Source organism: Tasmannia lanceolata, unplaced genomic scaffold, assembly GCF_043159265.1.
Source record: "Tasmannia lanceolata isolate RefF3 unplaced genomic scaffold, GAP_Taslan_0.1 ptg000020l, whole genome shotgun sequence".
Taxonomy (NCBI): Eukaryota; Viridiplantae; Streptophyta; class Magnoliopsida; order Canellales; family Winteraceae; genus Tasmannia; species Tasmannia lanceolata.
The window spans coordinates 9847390-9867551 of NW_027518697.1; the positions used below are offsets into that span (position 1 = coordinate 9847390).

Here is a 20162-nt window from a genome sequence, read left to right on the forward strand (position 1 = left end):
CATGAAATATGAGTGTTTAACGAATTTTTTCCCTTTTTTTCTCTAATTTTTCTATTTTTGCACGATAAATGAAATCTATTGCACTTAAGGTCGTATTTTGCCGTTCTTCGCAACGAGGGCACTTCAGTCATTCCAAAAAAAGAAACTTCGAGACCGTGTTTCCGTATGTATGTTGTATGGGTGATTTATGTATGTATATGCATGTCATGTACATAACACGACATGCACCACATGGACCACAAAATATCATTGCCACGTAAGCAACGATCCCAGCGAGCCAACTCGGGAAAGAGCATTGGATTTCTATCCAGAGAAATAATACATTCACCCATTTTATCCCCGTGCCACCCCCTACCGTGTTTATGAGTCTATAACTACTCCTTTTAGACTAAAATGGGGCGGCAGAGGTAAAAAAGGAGACAAATATATAATTTCTCTTCTCCCCACTATCTTCATCTCTCTCTCTCTCTCTCTCCACCCAACACAAAAAATCAACCTCTCCTCCTCCCAAAAAATATCATAATTTCTATCCCACAAAGGGAAATAATTCCAAACCCTAATCTCAATAAACCCTAGCTTCTTCTTCTGTGAAAAAATTCCAGGTACTCGCATTTTTTTACCCTGGTTTTTGTCTTTATTTGTAGATTATTTTCTTATCCTTTTTTATGTAAATCTTCTGTTTGTGCTCGAAGTTCCTCTTTGTTTGATGTTTTCTTGAATCTTTTCATGAATGATTTCAAGGAAAAACTGTTTTTTTCTTCTATCTACGTTCGGTGGATAATTTTTTTTTATGATGATTGAAAAAGAGAAATATTTGGCAGAGATTTTTTCTGTGAATGATATTTATGTTCTCTTTCATGTTGTTTTTCTGCAGAAATTCCTTCTGGTAGATGTCTTTTTGTTAGATTTGTTTAGCGATTAGAGGTTTTGAGCTGAATTCAAGATCATTTGGTTGTGATCTTTGAGTTGCTGTACTGGAAGTTAAGATATGTGGATTACAGTAGCTAAAGTTCTTGGATTTTAGGGTTTTGAAATGAGCATGAGGCTGAAATTCGTCGAAATTTAGTTGTGATTATTTTTTATTCTTTTATTGGGAGTATAGCGGCGCTAGGAATTACAAGAATTACAGATTATCTAGGTCTGATTAGATACGCCGAAGCCGCAGATTCGGATTTTGGTTCGATTTTTGTGAAATTTTCAGTTGCTGTAATTTTCGGAGAAATTTTGATATAGGATATTCTCCATGTCGTCGGAATCAAAGTGGATAGATGGTCTACGATTCTCGTCTTTGTTATGGCCTCCACCGCAAGATGCACAACAGCAACAGGTATGCAGGATAATTCATATATATTTAATGGAAATTATGCTGGATTTCTATTTTTTTTTGTTCTAGTTTCTTTTGTTTTCTGATTGTTGTTCCTATTCTTGAAGTATAAATGATTAAATATCTCCAACTCTAACAGCTTAAGCTTTTGGAGAAATTGGTTGTTTCGCTTGGTATCAGATCTATAATGCATCACGACAGATCTTGGGTTCAAAACCCAACAACTCCTTGATATTTAAAATCCTCATGTATGCCTAACCCAAAAAAAGAAAAGGGGGGTGGGGTGGGGTGAGGTGAGGTGAGGTGAGGTTGAAGTGTAAATGATTAAATAACACCAACTCTAGCAGCTTAAGCTTTTGGAGTAATTGGTTGTTTCACACCTATATGGTTGATGCAAACTGGGAACTGGTTCAATAAGTCTGATGAGTTATTGGAGCCATAGATTCTAAGGTTGTGTTTAAGAGCTCTGTCGTGGACAGAAGAATTGATCTTTTGATTTCTTGTTTGTCCTAGTAAGTGAAAGCTTCCCAATTTTTATTAAAAATCAGATAAGCTGATAATTTACTATAGCGATTTTCAAGAAAATTAGTGTTTGGATATAGATCAGAGTAATATGTAATGTTTGTAATGCTTTTCCATTTTCTTCCCGAAAATTAGAGTTTAATCAGTGTAATGATTCTTTTTTTTTTTTTGGATACGAAGATATAGATCAGACTCCAGAGCAATCATTTCTGATTTTTTTCCCAAAAATTAGAGATTTTTCAGAGTAATCTGTAATGTCTAATGATTTTCCATTTTTTTTTCAATATGAATTGATATATATATATATATATATATATATATATATATAGAGGAAACTCTCACCAAACTTATGGTGAGCTAGCTCGCCCAATCACATGGGGGCCCACTTTGTTAGGATGATCCAAAGCATTCATTTGAAAGTCCCTTACATAGATGGGGGGTGTACCAAAAATCAGCTCCATAGGATCATCCTAACCCCTCCATTGGTGGAGGACAAAAAATGGACAGACACAAATCTGCCCCATTTTTGTCCTCCACAAATGGAGGGGTTAGGATGATCCTATGGAGCTGATTTTTGGTACACCCCCTATTTATGATAAGGCCTTGCAAATGAATGGTTTGGATCACTCCCCAAAATGTGGGACCCATGTGATTGGGCAAGCTAGCTCACCAACAGTTTCCTCATATATATATATATATATATATACCCACACACAGATAAAGGTTTCTGAGCGATACCAGCTATCTGAGCAAGCTCATATAAATAGAGTAGGTTGCTATGTTGTTTGGGTTATGTTACATATTGATTCTATAGGACCTAACATAGATAGGGTGTCCTTAAGAAATCATCTCCATAGGATCATGGTAAGCGTTGATTTGTGGAGGTTTAAAATGTACGCCTAGAAAATGGGTCCATTTTGTGCTTGTATAAATCGAATGGTTAGGATGAATGTATGGAGATGGTTTGTTAGGAACACCCTATCTATGTGAGGTTCTATGGAATGAATCAGAAAGTCTAATTTACAAATGTCTGAAAAAAGAAAAGAAAAATCCAGCAGCAAAAAATAAAATCTACTACTAAAGCTATGGTTTACAGTGAGTAAGCAAACACAAGTATAAAACAGGTGGGTGGATCAATCATATGAGGTTGTAAATTAATCCACCATTCACATTGTTTAAGAATAATAGCAAGATAACAGTTGAAAGAAAAGAATGCAGCAGTAGGAATCTTCTTTCAACATCAAAGAAAGCAGTGGAAAAGTAGGGTGTTAAAGTAGAATAGATCAATACCGACATCATGCATGAAAGTCTAAGAGTCTACCCACATCATGAAAGTTCAGGACTTTTTTTACTAATTGCGGAATATCATGAATTTAACAAGAGAAGCAAGAATGTACCTTCAAGATTAAAAAAACATTGCATAAGTGGGATGTTAAAGTAGCATTTGAATCAATAGATCAATACCCTCATCTTGAAATTGCAAGACTCTAAAGAAAACAACCTTTTGGGTTAGCAGAAGACATGTTTCTCATAAAAAGTCAGGAACGCACAAAAAACCCCCTAGATTAAAGAGTCGAGAAAGCAAACTAAAGAGCAAAACTGGGAATAACAGAAAGTCATGTTCGAAAAAGCAAACTATCTAAAAGGAAAATAGATAAAAAACAGAGAGAAAAATATCACAACCCTTCAAGAATAGAGCACCCACAAAACAACTGACATCCGCTACTAATGACCAAACCATACTCTTAATAATAAGAACAAAACTTGCAGGATCTCTTAGGTTTTAAGTGAGGAGGATAAACATGGATGTTCATTGCAGAAGTAGATAAGAAACTTAGTAGCTCTAATACCATTGCTGCATAAGCAAATAATGTGGGGAGAAAACATTATGTTGCCTATGAATTGGGAATAATCGTTAGTTATATACTTGTTTGAAATTTTCTTTGCTCTGATCAAAGAAAGGGAAGAGAGAAAATCTGCTGACCCGTCTATTCGCAAGCGCAATAGCCATATTGCAGCAGCTTCCATGAGCCCCGGGAAAGGTTCCACATAAACCCCAAAAAACTTCATGGAATTTCAAGCTTTAGGATTAGCATTAGACAAATTCTGGTGCCTATCGCCAATACTGAAATTCCAACCATTGGAAGTTGCTCAAAATCTGAAATGAAAGAAGATTTAATTAAACCTAAATCCCCAAATTTTAAGGAAATCACCAGAGAAAAGAAATATTAAAAACGAAAAACATAAGCCAGACGAATTACTTAGAATTAGGTTTACCATTCTCCATGGAATTTCAAGCTTTAGGATTCTTCATAGAAAAAATTAGGTTTATAGGGATAGAAAGAGGAATCAGTCAGGAGAAAGATACCTTGATCAATGTAATAGGTTTGCTCTGAGCTCGTCAACACTCTTTTGTATGTGGGATCGAAAAACAATTTTGTTTCAGCATCAAGCTGAAACCTATAAAAGAAAGATGTTAAGAAGCAATACAACAAATTTTGGTGATTATCCGCATTACCAAAATTTAAATCAGAGCTAGTTGCTCAAATTCTGAAATAAAAAGACGGCAAATAAAAAAAGAAAGGGCGAATGAAATCCTAGCATCCTCCCATGATGTAAAAAAATTGCAGCCACCTGCTAAAGAAAGATATGAAATCAGTTAGGTTGTAAGGTTGTAGATTACAGAGATTGCAGAACATAAATGTCATGCTAGAGTGTATACAGTCATCATCATCGTTGGTTTCCTGATCATCGTTGGTTTCCACCATGAATTAAAGAAGTCCCAAAAAGTGAGACCAATCCAATGTGAAATACCTTTATTGAAGTTTGAATGTGGGTGAAAATTTGTATCTTCATTTGGCTCTCAGAAATGACACTATCCGCCACCGTCGAATATTGATAAGAATCACCGGTAGCAAAGGTTCGCTGTGGGCATCCCAAATCAAAACAAACGTCCTGGATCTTATTATCCCTGAAAAAGTTCATCAAAAACTTGGGTACAGTAAAAAACTTTGGACTAACAATTGATCCTCAAAATCCAAAAGAAATACTGCCTAATGGTGCATGTCCAAAATGCAATCTGATTAAAAGTGCAATTTACAAACCTCCCAAATTGCAATTTCAGTGTATATACGAATGTCATGTGAACGAATTTGTGAGGGAGAGTGTAGAGATTCAATGGAGAAAGAGAAACTGGTCCGAGATATACTATCTTTATGGTTAGGGTTTTAGAAGACAAATCTATCGTAGCAAGAAAACTCAATATATGGGAATTTAACAGGCCCCCAAAAGAAGCCAGTTCCTTCTCTTTAATCACATATTTTCTGATTAACTATTTAGACAGAGCATGCATGGTTTTATCCTTTTACCATTGAAAAAAGTTAAATAAAACTAAGAAAATATTCTTTCAAAAAAGGGGAGAAAAACCTAGATTTGATTTCAAAAAATCTGCTTGATGGTTCCATGAAACTCAAATTAAGCCCCTAATTGAAACAGAGAGAAGAAAAACAAAAGTGAGGAAAAGAAAATAAATAAGGAAAAGAAAAGAGAGGTGTATTGGCAAAGAGACCTGATCCAAACCCTTGCAAACTGACCACAACCCCATTTCATTTCCACCTCTTTCCAAATGCCAAAAAAAAAAAAAAGCACTTAGAATCCAAGAAGAAAACGGTCCAAATAAATGCCTCAAAAATAGTATGGCTTCCACAAGATAGAAATGAAGATGACAACACGCCCCGTAGAAATAGAAGCAAAAATCCCCACTCTAGGGTTGGCAGTAGATGTGGAGGAGAAGGGTTTCCAGAGAAAACCAGAGAGTGGGAGACGTCCGGGGACATCCCAGAGAGAGATTGAAAAAGAGAGAGAGGGACGCGTCAAAAGCTGGATGCGTGGTACTCATAGAGAGTTTCCAAAAAAATCTAAATTTTCCATCACGATTTTACCCTCGCATGTAACTTAGACAAATGAATGTATTGTATAAAAGTTATGGATTTGATGGTAAAAATCTAATCACGACATGTAAATCCGATAGAATTTTGGAGGAAATTCAAATTTTGATATTTTCTCTTCTGTTATATGGTAGTAGATGTTTGTATGTATATGTATAATCATAATCTGTAATGTCTGTTGGGAGGAACCTGCTTTGAAAGTTTAATTTCAAAGGAGCTTGTCTAGTTTCTTTTGTAGTTTTGCAGGAAAATTGTATTAACTTTAAAATTCATTTGTCAAAACACTCAACTTTTACATGAGCTTACAAACATGGGTAGACAGTTTATGTCTAGAAGACAGACCATTAATGAAAAGGTCACAGAGATGTCACCAGCAAAATGGAACACTCAATTTGACTATCCTCTCCTAATAGAAGAAGCATAACAAAGAGAGCTTCCTATCCTATTATCATCTTCTGATCTTTCATGAACCCTCTTTAGAGAAAAGTGATTATCCTAAACTGGGATACTTTCTTGTTGAAGAAAATGATCAAAGCATGCTACAGTACCATGTTCTTCGACTTCAGCAGTTTGTAATATTTCATTGCTGAGCTCACAAGAATTTAGTCCAAACCATAGTTTTAAAACTCCCCCGTGTCATCGTGGACTCCCCCGAGTAGACTCCCTTTTCCATTTGGCCGCGTTCAGCCTTTTGAAACTGTTTGCTTTGGGGCCATAAAGGACTTTTTTGTATTGAAATTTTTGATATATTGATGTACAGCTAATTCGGAGGCGGATAGATTGGCGAGGGATGGTGTCTCCAAAGAGGCCTTAGCTTTATTTGATTCTCTCCCACCTTGATTTGGTTTTAGATTTTCCCCTATTGTTTATCTCTCTTTTCCTCTTTGTATTTTGACCATCTCGGTCTATTTTTGCTTAATATATTCTTGGCTATCATTCAAATTTATTTTTTTGATATATTGATTATTCTTTAATGTATATAGTTATTTTTAAAATGTTTGTGTAGGGGCTAAATTTTCTGCTATTGAATGCTTTTTGTCGTATTCGTGGAGGTCAATCGTCCAGTTTTCTATGTTAACTGACTTGCTACATGTTTTTTCTGTCAAGGCTCAAGTTATGGCCTATGTTGAATATTTTAGTCAGTGCACCTCAGAACGATTCCCAGAAGATGTAGCAGAGGTACGGGTTTTTTTATTCTTTTCTATATAGCTGCATATTGGATGGAGCTTGAAACAAATCAAATACACTTGTTTAGAGTCCTAATATTGGAAATATATAAAAACGCCATTGAAACTGAATAAATACACTCAAATTGACTGTTCTGTGATTGGTTTTTTTGCTCGCAGCTAATCCAGAATTATTATCCATCCAAAGATATCCGCCTTTTGGATGAAGTATTGGGTATTGAAATCTTTCTCTCTTGACCATTTATAACAGTTATACCTATGCCATTTATTTTCTCGTCTTTGTTTGAGACTGCATAATGACTACTTATATCTTTTACTTAATTTCCAGCCATCTTTGTTCTTCATCATCCAGAGCAAGGCCATGCTGTTGTTCATCCAATTCTTTCATGTATAATTGATGGGACATTGGCGTATGATAAGAACGACCCTCCCTTTAGTTCTTTTATTTCTTTAGTCAGCACAAACAATGAGGTATGGGACTACAGGAACTAATAAGCTTGGGCTACTTTTCTCTCAAGTTTTTAATGATTTTGTTACTTATTTGTTTTTATTGGGCTTCATCGTTTGGTTTTAACTGACAATGCTTTTGAATTCCGAACACTAATGTATGCATATTTATTTGGTTTCAATAACATATAATATGGTTCATGGGTGGAAATTGGCAAGACCATCATTTAGGACTGACAAATTGTTTAATTACAGAAAGGATATTCTGAACAATGGGCTCTGGCATGTGGGGAAATTTTACGGGTATTAACTCACTACAATCGCCCAATTTGGAAGGTTGATCATCAGAATAGTGAAACAGAGAGGAGCAACAGTGGCAGTCATGCTACAACAAGTGACTCTAGGGAAGAGGATTCCTGTCAAACAGTTCTGCAGGAAAATGAGAGGAAACCATTGAGGCCATTATCACCCTGGATTACTGATATATTGCTTGCTGCACCACTGGGTATTAGAAGTGACTATTTTCGTTGGTAAGTGAGTTTACCTTTTCTTTTGTTTGACTAAAAGTTGTCAGTTTGATTAAGTAAAGACTTTCAGTTATTTCAGAATATTCTTGTCTACAATAATCTGGATAGATTAAGGTAGTTGTGCAGAATTAACATATAGAAGTTCAAAAGGAAAAAAGAAAAAAGAAAATATAAAAGACAAATAAAAAGTGCTTCATTTTATATTCTTTTGAAATTCATGCATATTGGAACTATTTATTTTTCTGTCTGTGGCCTGTGGAACATGGACTTTCATTTACTTGACATTCCTATGACACATCTATTGTAATTTATTGTTAATAACTTAACATAGAAGGCCTAGACCTACTGTTGAACTATCACATTAACTATACTGTAGAAGGCCTAGACCTACTGTTGAACTATCACATGAACTATACTAAATAAATACATTGGTTCCACATTGCGTATAAAAAAGTGCACCGACATAGAAGTTAACGGTTTCAGATACTAGGTAATCATCATTTGTTTATTCATTTTATGTTTTTGGAAGTTACTTTTTTATATAATTGTTGAGTTTTGTTTCCATTGTAATAATGTTGTATATATATTTCTGTTTTTGTCTTGATCTTCACTTAGGACAGTTAATGGTCAAAACCTTTGTATCAGAGTTGTGCTTTCTTATTTTATCCTTTAGTTTGTGCAATATATCCCCTCCAATGTGGGGATTTATGATGTCTTATTATTCTACTCTTCGTATCAGAGTTTAGTTTATGTCTTATTAGAGTTCAGTAATTTATGAAGTGCTGAGAGTACTGCAACTCAACTTAACTAAGCCTTTGTCCCAAACTAGTTGGGGTTGGCTAATGAATCCTTCGCTGAGAGTACTGCAAAGAGTAGATATTCTTTATGAAGTACTCAGGGAATTCATTGATAGATGTTCTTAATATTCATGCCCATTGAGCTCTTTGTTGCTTTATTAGGTGTGGTGGAGTGATGGGTAAATATGCAGCTGGTGGGGAACTCAAGCCTCCAACAACTGGTATGTGACATTTTCATCATTGTCATACTAATTTGCATTTGGATATGAGATGACATTTCAACTTGATTGTATTAAGTTCATAGTTGAAATTTATGCATTTCAACTCAAATCAACTCAACTCAACAAAGCCTTTGTCCCAAACTAGTTGGGGTCGGCTAAAATGAATTCTTAAAAAAAAAATTTCATGAAGAAGGTGAAAGGAATACCCGGCTCTAATCTTGGCTCTAGTTGGGTTCTTCTAAGTTGAAATTTATCCATTTACTCCTCTTAAATGTTTTATACATGCATGACATGTTTCATGCCAATAATTGATGGTTTCTCTTAAAATTTGATCACATTTTTAATAGCATTGAGTATCTTACCATATTTTTCTTCATATCATTACCAATTTGGTTTCTTGTTAGTGCATATGTTTTCAAATTCTCATGGCATCATCATTTGTACTGCTTATTTGGATTTGTTTGTAAAATTTCATCTTGAGAAACAAAGCTACACACAAAACATGACAAAAGTGCGTTATGGGTTATCTCTTAAGTAATGCCACTGTGTTATGGGTTATCTCTTAAGTAATTCCACATCTTTAATTAGTGTAATTTGTGCTATAATATAAGTTGATGATGAGGGCTGTAATTCATTACAAAGGAACATAATACAAATCTCACAAATTTGTGTGGGTTCTCTACTCCTTTCTCTCTTCGTATTTCACTCTCTTCCTCTTTTATACATCAGATTTCAAGAGTTTTTACATGGCATATGTTAAAGTATAAAAGATAAATAACGCCTTTCTCCAACAGCTTAAGCTTTTGGAGAAGTTGGTAAGTTAACTTGGTATCAGAGCCAAAGGTCTCGAGTTCAAACCTCCCGGATAGCAAAAATCCACATGCAATGGTCGGCCCAAAGAGGACCACATGTGCCACGTGTTTTCCAAGTGGGCCACACGTGCGGGGGAGTGTTAGAGTATAAAAGATAAATAACGCCTTTCTCCAACAGCTTAGGCTTTTGAAGAAGTTGGTAAGTTAACAGTATAAAAGCTCATGTAATCAAAGATGCAAGAGTTTTCACTCTCTTCAAAGCCCTAACTATTTGTTCTCTTTCATCCTCTCTTTTGGCGCTCCCTTCTGCTATTAAATGTGAGACCTTAGACTCATTCTCTTCTTGTCCTTAGGCACTCCTTCCGCTGTTAGACATGAGGCCTTCGATTTATCACCTTTTCATCTTCGATCTTGAGGCTTTCGACATACTATATAATGTGTTACATAATTGCATCTATATGAATTGCTTGTGAAATGTTGTGCATGTATTATGTATAAATATTTATATGAATTACATGTGAAATATGGTATGTATTATATTATCTAGCATATGTGACAAGGCATGTCACTAGGTGTTCATTATTATTAAACCATTATGGATGGTTGTCATGCTTACGTGATGGTTTCTAGGTGTGTATTTGTGCTTATTCTAGCTTTTCCTAAAGTTTCATCTTAAAATTCTATCATTTGCATATGTTTCCATATGTTTGTGATTTTATAGGATTTCCACCAAAATTTCCATCTAAACCAAAACCAAAATTTAAAACTGGTTGTGGGAAGATCTATGTAGACGATAATGATGATGAGAGTACCCAATCATGGTATTGGTAGTTTGGAAGATGAGAAGGCGACAACAGTGTGTTCAGCAGGGTTTGTTTGATTACTAGTGTGAAACAACCAGTTACTCCAAAAGCTTAAGCTGATGGATATGGCGTTATGTAATCTTTTATACTTTAACACTCCCCCTCATGTGTGGCCCCTCTTTCTAGGGTTGGCCTACACTTGGCACATGTGGCCCCTCTTTTGGGTTTGGCCATTGCATGTGGATTTTTGCTATCAAGGAGGTTTGAACTCGGGACCTTTGGCTCTGATACCATGTGAAACAACCATTTACTCCAAAAGCTTAAGCTGATGGAGATGGCATTATTTAATCTTTTATACTTTAACAACTAGAAAGTGGGTAGGACCGTAGGCAATGCATGCCTTGATACTATGAATTGTTTGATAAACTTTTCGTTATGATGAGATAGAAATAACTATCTTATTGTAAGTACAAGGAACTTCCTATTTTGCGTATATGTTTAATTACAAAGTCAATTAAGGTATCTGTTCTTGAGAACCGGCAATTTCTCACACGATCGTAAACATTGTGTGTTAGCTTGTGGTCGTGGCTCTGGAAAGCATCCTCAGCTTATGCCATCAACTCCAAGATGGGCTGTGGCAAATGGGGCCGGTGTTATATTGAGTGTTTGTGACGAAGAAGTTGCCCGTTACGAAACTGCAAATTTAACAGCTGCCGCTGTTCCTGCACTTTTGCTTCCTCCTCCAACAACAGCTTTAGATGAGCATCTAGTTGTTGGGTTGCCAGCTCTTGAGCCATATGCACGGCTTTTTCATCGGTAAATATCTTAACATTTTAGTGCTTTTTTTTTAGTTATTTTTGGAAATATTTTTTAGGCTTCCCTTTTTGATAGGTACTATGCAATTGCTTCTCCAAGTTCCACACAAAGGCTTCTACTTGGGCTTCTAGAAGCACCACCATCTTGGGCTCCTGATGCACTTGATGCTGCTGTGCAACTTGTTGAACTCCTTAGGGCCGCTGAGGATTATGCATCTGGCATGAGGGTATGTAGGATCCCCGGTTTAGAACTATGTTGCTGTGATCATGGTTTTAAATTTCAGTTTCGGTTGGGACTGAAATCTGAAAATTTCAGATTTCGGTTTGGATTTCGGCCGCTGAAGCTTTTGGTTTTCTTCTTGCTCTAGATATTCCATTGCTTAAGCTTCAGACGCAACTGTGTTCCGTTTCATGATTTTACTCGTTACTAACTTATAGCTTCTTTAATTATAATTGTCTCTCTCTGGGCATTTTCTATTTACTATGGGATATGTGAAACAACCAATTACTCCAAAAGCTTAAGCTGTTGGAGATGACATTATTTAATCATTCATACTTTAACACCCCCTCATATGTGGCCCCCTGTTTTTAGGGTTGGACTACATGTGGCACATGTGGCCCCTGTTTTTGGGTTGGCCATTAAATATGGATTTTTATTACCAAGGAGTTTTGAACCTGGGGCAATTGGTCTGATACCGTGTGAAACAACCAATTACTCCGAAAGCTTAAGCTGTTGGAGATGATGTTATTTAATCTTTTATACTTCAACAGGATACATGGTGGTAAATGCAAAACTAAATTTTAAACCAGAAAATTATTAAATCTCTCTACTGTCTTTCAGAATGAGGTCTATATATCTTATCATAGTGGAAGAGATATATTGCAAATGACTCCTTTTTTGGTGTAACTATTTTAGCATTATTAATGTGTTTGGTAAGCTGTTCTGATGTGTATACTCTTTTGGAATTAGATCTATGTAATGCTTCAACTGTACAGAGGTCTCATGAAATTCGAGATAGGGACGAGTGAATGGAATAATTGTTAAAATAAATAACCATTAAAGACACTTGATGTGATTGTATCTGTATTTATTCAATTATATAGCCTAAATGTTGATTTGTCTATTATTCATGTGGGCTATATGATGCGATGTGGTTTTCATATGTGTATATACAGATTTTTCATATGTATATGTATGGGATTTGCTAGCGTCCATCGCAAAAGGCATTTCGCGGAACGTCTGTTGCATGAGACAGCAACTACCTCATGAATAATGACAAAATCTGTTTAAATGTGAGCCCATGTGGCTTCTCTCTCATTCAACAGACATTCCACGAAATGCCTTTTGCTATGGACGCTAGCAAATCCATATATATATATATATATTATATTATATATATTTATCTTTCTTAGTGAGGTTAGACATTATCCTTCCTTGCTAATGCAATTTTGACTTTCTACCAGAGTCATGGCAGGTTTAAAAATTCCCATTCAATGATCCCAGCATCGAATATGATTTGTTTGCATTTATGTTATAATTTTGTCTGTTATCTGATAATTTCTTGTGTATGTATGTGTGAATTGTGTAATTTAAGGCGCGGTCTTGATTTGTGGTTTTCATGCTTGAAAGGTGTTGCATAAAGTAGAGGTACCTCTTGTTTCATTTTGTTTGAAGCAATATTTCAATTTGATTGTGGATTTGTGGACTAATTTACGTGTGCATGGGGACTAGTTTATGTTGCAGTATTTGGACTGGTTTTGATTTGTTTGTGGGATTCTCTTTGTTGATAGTTGGATTTGTGGTTGACTATATAAGTGATGTGAGAGATTTCTACTGTTATGGTATAAGAGTCTTAATCACTGACTGAGGCCAGGGATGAGAGGTTGTTCAAACAGTGAGCCCAAGCACTGTAATCATCCCACTGAAATTAAGTGAGAATAAATTTCCTTCTATTTTCCCATCGTTCTAAAATCTTTACTTTTGTGGAAGTGGAATTAGGTAAAACAGTCAACTTTTTTCATTTCCAGGAAAGAGGAAACAAGAAACTACAATTTTGCAGTTTCTCTTGGCCAAAACTGAAAATGGAACCCCAAAATCGCAATCTTGCCTGTTGGACCTCTGGTTTATTCGCGTCCTAAAAGGAGAAACCACAGAAATCCAGCATAAATTTGTTTATCCTTACCAAAATATGAAATTTCAATTCTTTGATGAAATAAAGTATCAAGGTCATCTTTATCTTTATTCTAGCCCTTCTAGATTAAGCTTTTGATGGAAACACGTTATGCCTTGTGGATTGTGAGGCCTTTGTAAGGTACAACTGTCATTGCAAACCATCTTTTTGTTTTGGAAAGATATTTTTACTAAACTATGGAATTCAATCAATTGAATGTAATTCCGAGCCATGTTTTTTGCTTTGGAAAGATGTTTTTACTAAACTATGGAATTCAATCTATTCTGTGACTTTCCTTTTTATCATTGAAATGATAATTGTTCATACATGGTAACCACACAATCAATATTAGCTCTATGCATGTGAAAATCACTCTATGATGGTTCGTGATGGCAATGGTTTTATCATTGCTTCGTTTTATTTTTAAATGCATTGGTTTTACTGGTATATGATCTACAGTATCGGTGTTTTACAATTTACATGTTATTTGGTGGTGTCAAAATCTTGTGGCCATTTTTATTATAGTTTTAAATTAAAATTTTTGTTACCATTTCGCACAAGTCACTGCCTAAAATTATAGGTTTGAAATGGCCTACTAAGTTAATTAAATGAGTTTCTGACAATGTTTATCTCTTGACTTGTTTTTCTACATGTAGCTTCCAAGAAACTGGTTGCAATTGCATTTCTTACGTGCAATTGGGACCGCAATGTCTATGAGAGCAGGTATTGCTGCAGATGCTGCGGCGGCTTTACTTTTCAGGATACTGTCACGGCCTACCTTGCTTTTCCCCCCACTAAGACATCCTAAAGGAATTGATTCTGTCCAGCATGACCATCTAAGTGGCTATATTTCATCCTATCGAGAGCAGGTAATTTGTGGGTTTTTTTATTTATACTTGTTTGTTTTTTGTTGCTGTCTAGAGCTCGATCATGGTGGAGAAAACAGAGAGAGGAGAAATCATGAGGAGTATTCCCTCACTCTTCCATGTGATAATATAACAAAACATATAATAATTCATGAGAAATCATGATGATTTGACTAAAATACTCATACACAAAATATTATATTCTAACCCTCCCCCTCAAGTTGGAGAATATATATCATATAACCCTAGCTTGGAGCGAACAAAATCGAAATATCCCCGATTCAATGATTTGGTAAAGAAGTCAGCTAGCTGATCTTCATATTTTACATAATGTGTAGATAAATCTCCACTTAGAACCTTTTCATGCACAAAGTGATAGTCGAACTCAATATGCTTGGTTCGTTCATGGAACATTGGATTAGAAGCAGTGTGCACTGCAGCCTGATTATTATAGAATAACTTCACAGCCTGATTATCATAGAACAACTTCACCATCAACCTCACCGAAAATCTCAACACCTGTCATAAATGCTTCACCGTCAGCCTTATATATTGCACTAGATGTATGCCTTTACAATACAAGATGATTTGACTAAAATACCCCTACACCACATATCATATTCTAACAGTTTATTTATTTGTTCTTTAAACTGATCCAATTGCAGCTGATTAGCATTTAAAGGTGGTATCATACCAGATGTATACCCTTGAATTTATTGGTTTTGTCAGAAGTCTTAATTTGTTGATGATAACTAACTTCCATCTATTCAAATGAACTTCTAAGCAGATGGAAGTTCCTTCCGATGAAGCTACTATTGATGCCACAGCCCAGGGTATTGCGTCAATGTTATGTGCCCATGGGCCTGAGGTCGAATGGAGGATTTGTACGATATGGGAAGCCGCTTATGGTCTGCTTCCTCTAAGTTACTCAGCTGTTGATTTGCCTGAAATTATTGTTGCAACCCCACTACAACCTCCTGTTTTATCATGGAATCTCTATTTACCACTTCTTAAAGTCTTAGAATATCTTCCTCGAGGAAGCCCGTCTGAAGCATGCCTCATGAGGATCTTTGTCGCTACCGTGGAAGTGATTCTTCAAAGGACATTTCCCGCGCAACGCTCCTTAGAGCATACCAAAAGATCAAGATTTGGTTCTTCCACCAAAGCCCTTGCGGTGGCCGAGCTTCGTACAATGGTCCATTCACTCTTTTTGGAGTCATGTGCCTCTATGGAACTTGCCTCCCGCATGTTATTTGTAGTGCTCACTGTTTGTGTCAGTCATGAGGTTCTGCCCAATGGGAGCAAGAAGCCAACAGGCGGCGATATTCATTCTCCGAATGAAGAAAACCAGAAAATAAATGGAAATGGAAATCAAACAAATACGGGAAAGAGGAAAAGAGAAAAACAAGGTCCTGTGGCAACATTTAACTCGTTTGTTCTGGCGGCTGTTTGTGCTTTGGCTTGTGAACTTCAGCTGTTCCCTTTGATGTTAAAAAATGGCAAATGTTCAGAATCTAAAGACTACTTGGCCATAGCCAAGGCTGCAAAACACAATGGGGCCTCTAACGAGTTACGGAATGGCCTTTGCTCGGCAATTTGTCACACTCGTAGGATCTTAGGAATTTTAGAAGCACTCTTTTCGCTCAAACCCTCTTCTGTTGGTACCTCTTGGAGCTACAATTCGAACGAGATAGTTGCCGCAGCTATGGTTGCTGCCCATGTTTCGGAACTATTTGGGCGCTCAAAGGCCTGTATGCATGCTCTCTCCATTCTGATGCGATGCAAGTGGGATAATGAAATCTATACTAGGGCATCTTCCCTTTATCACCTCATAGATATTCATAGCAAAGCTGTCGCATCCATTATTGACATGGCAGAACCACCAGAAGCTCAGTTAGTATGTGCACCAAGAAAACAGATAAATTCTTCAAACAATAACAGCTTTGAATCAAAGCATCCATCGGCGCAAAAAAGTGAAGGTGATAAAGTTCCAGGCCATTCAGGAATGTTCCTAAAATGTGAGAAAGCGGTACTTTTACCTGATGTTATGGTAAAGAACTCAGGAAAACCTGTTGAAAGTTTGCCCATGGATGCGTTGGACTTGGCAAATTTTCTTACAATGGACAGGCACATAGGATTTAATTGTAGCGCACAAGCTCTTCTACGATCAGTACTTGCAGATAAACACGAAGCATGTTTCTCTGTTGTTTCATTGCTGTGGCACAAGTTGATTGCATCCCCAGAAACACAAATGAGTGCAGAAGGCACGTCTGCCCAACAAGGTTGGAGGCAGGTACAGTTTCCTCCATTTTCCATATTATACACCATATACTATCATAACTAGTTCTTACATTATTAACTTTATGCTCTGTTTGGTTGCCAGGTTTTTTTTGTGCCTGGGAGTTTTGTGGGAGAGTAAGTTAAATTTTGGTTCCATCCCATGTTTGGTTGCCTTTTAGCACTAGGTTTATTTTAATCCCACTCTTGTAATGATTACTTGTGGGGTGAATTTTTTAATCCCACTTTTGTAATGATTGCCTTTTCATCCCATCCCAAGATAACCCCAGGAACAAAAATAAACTCAGGAACCAAAAATAAGCTTGAGAAGAATTTTTGTTCTACCCAACAGTTCAAGCAACCAAACAAAGGTTTTTTTTTCTCCCACCATATCTCCCAGGGTATTTTTTTCTCCCACATAACCAAACATGGGATTTTTATTTTACCAGGATACTTCCAGGACTTTTTTTTTCCCACCTATCTCCTAGGGTATTTTTTTCTCCCACATAACTCCCGGGAACAAAAAAAACCCAGCAACCAAACAGAGCATTAGGAATTTTCTTTTATCCATATCCACAAACTGTAGCGGAATTTTTGGCGTAGATACTGCTCTGTCTTTTCTGTTATGGGTAAAAAAAATTCCAATCAACACACGTCACTACTGCTCAGAATAATAGGTTTCTTGTCCCACATTACTACTGCTCAGAATAATAGGTTTCTTGTCCCACATTACTATGGCTCAGAATAATAGGTCTCTTGTCCCACATTACTGCCACTCAGAATAATAGGTTTCTTGCTAAACAATCACCAATGATACTTGTATCTTCTCCTTTTCTGAAACTAATTAAATCTACTAACTTTCATGTAATATGTCTAGGTAGTCGTTGCACTATGCAACGTTGTATTGGCATCACCAACAAAAGCAGCAGCAGCAGTTGTTCTTCAGGTCCAAAATCTGTTTAACTTGTGAATGCTCTACTGTCATGAAATATTATTGTCTTTACCATTTCTTCAGTCACTCAAGTTTCTCATTCACTTTTGTGGAAATGTGTCCTTGTACAGGCGGAGAGAGATTTGCAGCCCTGGATTGCTAGAGATGATGAAAAAGGTCAGAAAATGTGGAGAATCAATCAGAGGATCGTAAAATTAATGGTGGAACTGATGAGAAATCATGATAGCCCAGAGGCCTTGATAATTTTAGCAAGTGCTTCCGATCTTCTTCTCCGTGCCACAGATGGAATGCTTGTCAATGGAGAAGCGTGTACTTTAACACAGCTAGAGGTAAACATCTTGAGGAAAATAATTCATATCTAGTTCTTTGTGTTACAAATGCAAGCTTTGAATTTCTGGCATATGCCATTATACTTCACGATTTGGTAGCCCTCTGATGTTGATTAAAAATATTCTTCCTTTTCACTTTGTCAAAGCTTTTGGAGCAGTTGGTCGTTTGACATGGTATCAGAGCAAAGGTCCTGGGTTCAAAATTCCTTGATATTAAAAATTCACATGTAATGGCCAACCCAAAAGAGGGGCCACATGTGCCACGCGTAGGCCGACCCTAAAAAGAGGGGCCACATACTGCCTTCTAAGTTCTTGCTGACATTGTGGATTGAGTAGCCTTATACATCTTAGAGGGTGTACTTTCTGTATGCTGATTGATAGCATATACTATTAAGGATATCTTTGTCTTGTCTGAAATGTTGTGCATGGTAAAAAAACAGCACAAGTTTGTGGGTCAATATGTTTCTATGGCTTACTCACCACATGCCATATGATTGTCAATTCTGAAATTTTGCTTCCCTTCTGTATAAAATGAGCAGCTCCTGGAAGCAACGGCCAAAGCAGTTCAACTCGTGCTGGAGTGGGGAGAATCCAGCTTGGCTGTCGCCGATGGCCTTTCAAACCTGTTAAAGGTAAATTTCTTGGTTAATGTTTTCCAACTTGGTCTATCTCTCAAAATAAGTAAATAAATAAATAAATAAAATCTTGTCCAACATTAATCGCATTGTATCCTTTATTGACTTGATATTACCACCCAATGTATGCAGTGTCGTCTACCAGCTTCTATTCGTTGCCTCTCTCATCCAAGTGCACACGTGCGTGCTCTCAGCACATCAGTTCTTCGAGATATCTTGCAAATCAACTTAATGAAGTCCAATTTTAAACAGGATGATGTAAAGGGAATCCATGTTCCCCCTTATCGTTACTTAGCTATAGGCATCATTGACTGGCATGTAGACATTGAGAAGTGCTTAAAATTGGAAGCTCATTTCAGGCATGCTACTGGAATGACATTGGCATTCCTTGATGCCGCGGCCAAGGAATTAGGCTGTACTATTTCCTTCTAAGATTTTTTCATGGAGCTATAGAATTAAGCCTTTTTCACACCAAGTTGCATTTATATAACCATGTTCAATATGAGAAAACTGATTTGTTTCAGTTTTGACACAAATGGTTTGGTTCGAAGAATGGAGACAGGCCAAAGCAGCAGTTCCGATTTCTTGTTCTTGTAGATATGACAAAGCAGTCTCATCAAGGATGATACATACAGTGAAGACAGGAGATGGCGGCTATGTCTAGGTAGATTTTTCTTTATTTTGTTCATTTTATTTTGTATTATACTTGTAAACCCGAAGCCCTCATAAAAAATGGATGCTGGGCCGAAATCTGGCATGCAGGCTGCATCAGCATGGACAGGTTGCAGCTCTGTTCTTTAACTTATGATACAATTATCCTGTGTAAGAGTAAAAAGTGTCAATTGTAGCCTACGGAGATTTCCACTTGTTTTCTCTTCAATTTCCACATGGCATATTTAAGTTGATTTAGTAGCTATGGGTAACTTAGAGCTTTTCACTGGTATGCATCTGATTTTATCAAGATCCCAGTCCAGGTGTTGTTGGGGATCCATTTTGAAATGTCAACATGGTGTTGGTGTCTGAGTCTCAGGTTTATGTCTGAACCAAACAGCTTGAAGCCTCTCAACAATGGCCAGGACTCTTGGTAAATCATTGGATACCACAAATATCAATGGATTGCTGGTAGGGAGTACTGCTTGGAGGGGAATTTTGGAGAAGAATAGAGGTAAGATCTAAGTCCAAAACCCATAACACTAAACTTTAGATCTTCTATGAATAAGCAAGAAGGAGAATTGGTTCCAGTGGCAATGTATCAGAAAACTCTCTCAAATTCAGAAACTGTAATACTCAATGAATGTATATACCAAACTTGACACTCACACCGATAACAGAAGCCTGAAGCCTCGCCAATAGGGAAAGTACCCTATTGTTCTTACAAAATCTCTTTTACCTCTAAGATGTTAACCCTGTGTTGTAGTGTATAGTTCACAAGGACTGAAAATGACATTTTATATCATTGTTTATCACATAATTGTTCCTTCCCTTTCAGAACATTGCTTTGTAATTAAAAGCCCTTGATTTGGAATCCAG

The 20162-nt window shown here is 36.7% G+C and overlaps 1 protein-coding gene across 2 annotated transcripts; it reads left to right on the top strand.

Moving 5' to 3' along the window:
* The first annotated feature begins 439 nt into the window (after window positions 1-439).
* Window positions 440-19505, top strand: LOC143854789 (protein GIGANTEA-like). 2 transcript variants are annotated; one of them, XM_077364903.1, is made up of 15 exons: window positions 454-602; window positions 875-1327; window positions 6901-6972; window positions 7140-7194; window positions 7309-7451; window positions 7683-7957; window positions 8914-8972; window positions 11163-11403; window positions 11479-11629; window positions 14230-14442; window positions 15227-16732; window positions 17594-17662; window positions 17779-17997; window positions 18537-18629; window positions 18765-19505. In XM_077364903.1, exons 2-15 carry the CDS (start codon window positions 1244-1246, stop codon window positions 19062-19064), a joined length of 3480 nt encoding a protein of 1159 aa, XP_077221018.1. In that variant the 5' UTR covers window positions 454-602; window positions 875-1243; the 3' UTR covers window positions 19065-19505. The 2 variants fall into 2 exon arrangements, 1 of the variants encoding a protein (XP_077221018.1); XR_013237587.1 differs by lacking the exons at window positions 18537-18629; window positions 18765-19505 and adding an exon at window positions 16823-16854 and having other exon boundaries at window positions 440-602; window positions 17779-17835.
* Window positions 19506-20162: the final 657 nt, after the last annotated feature.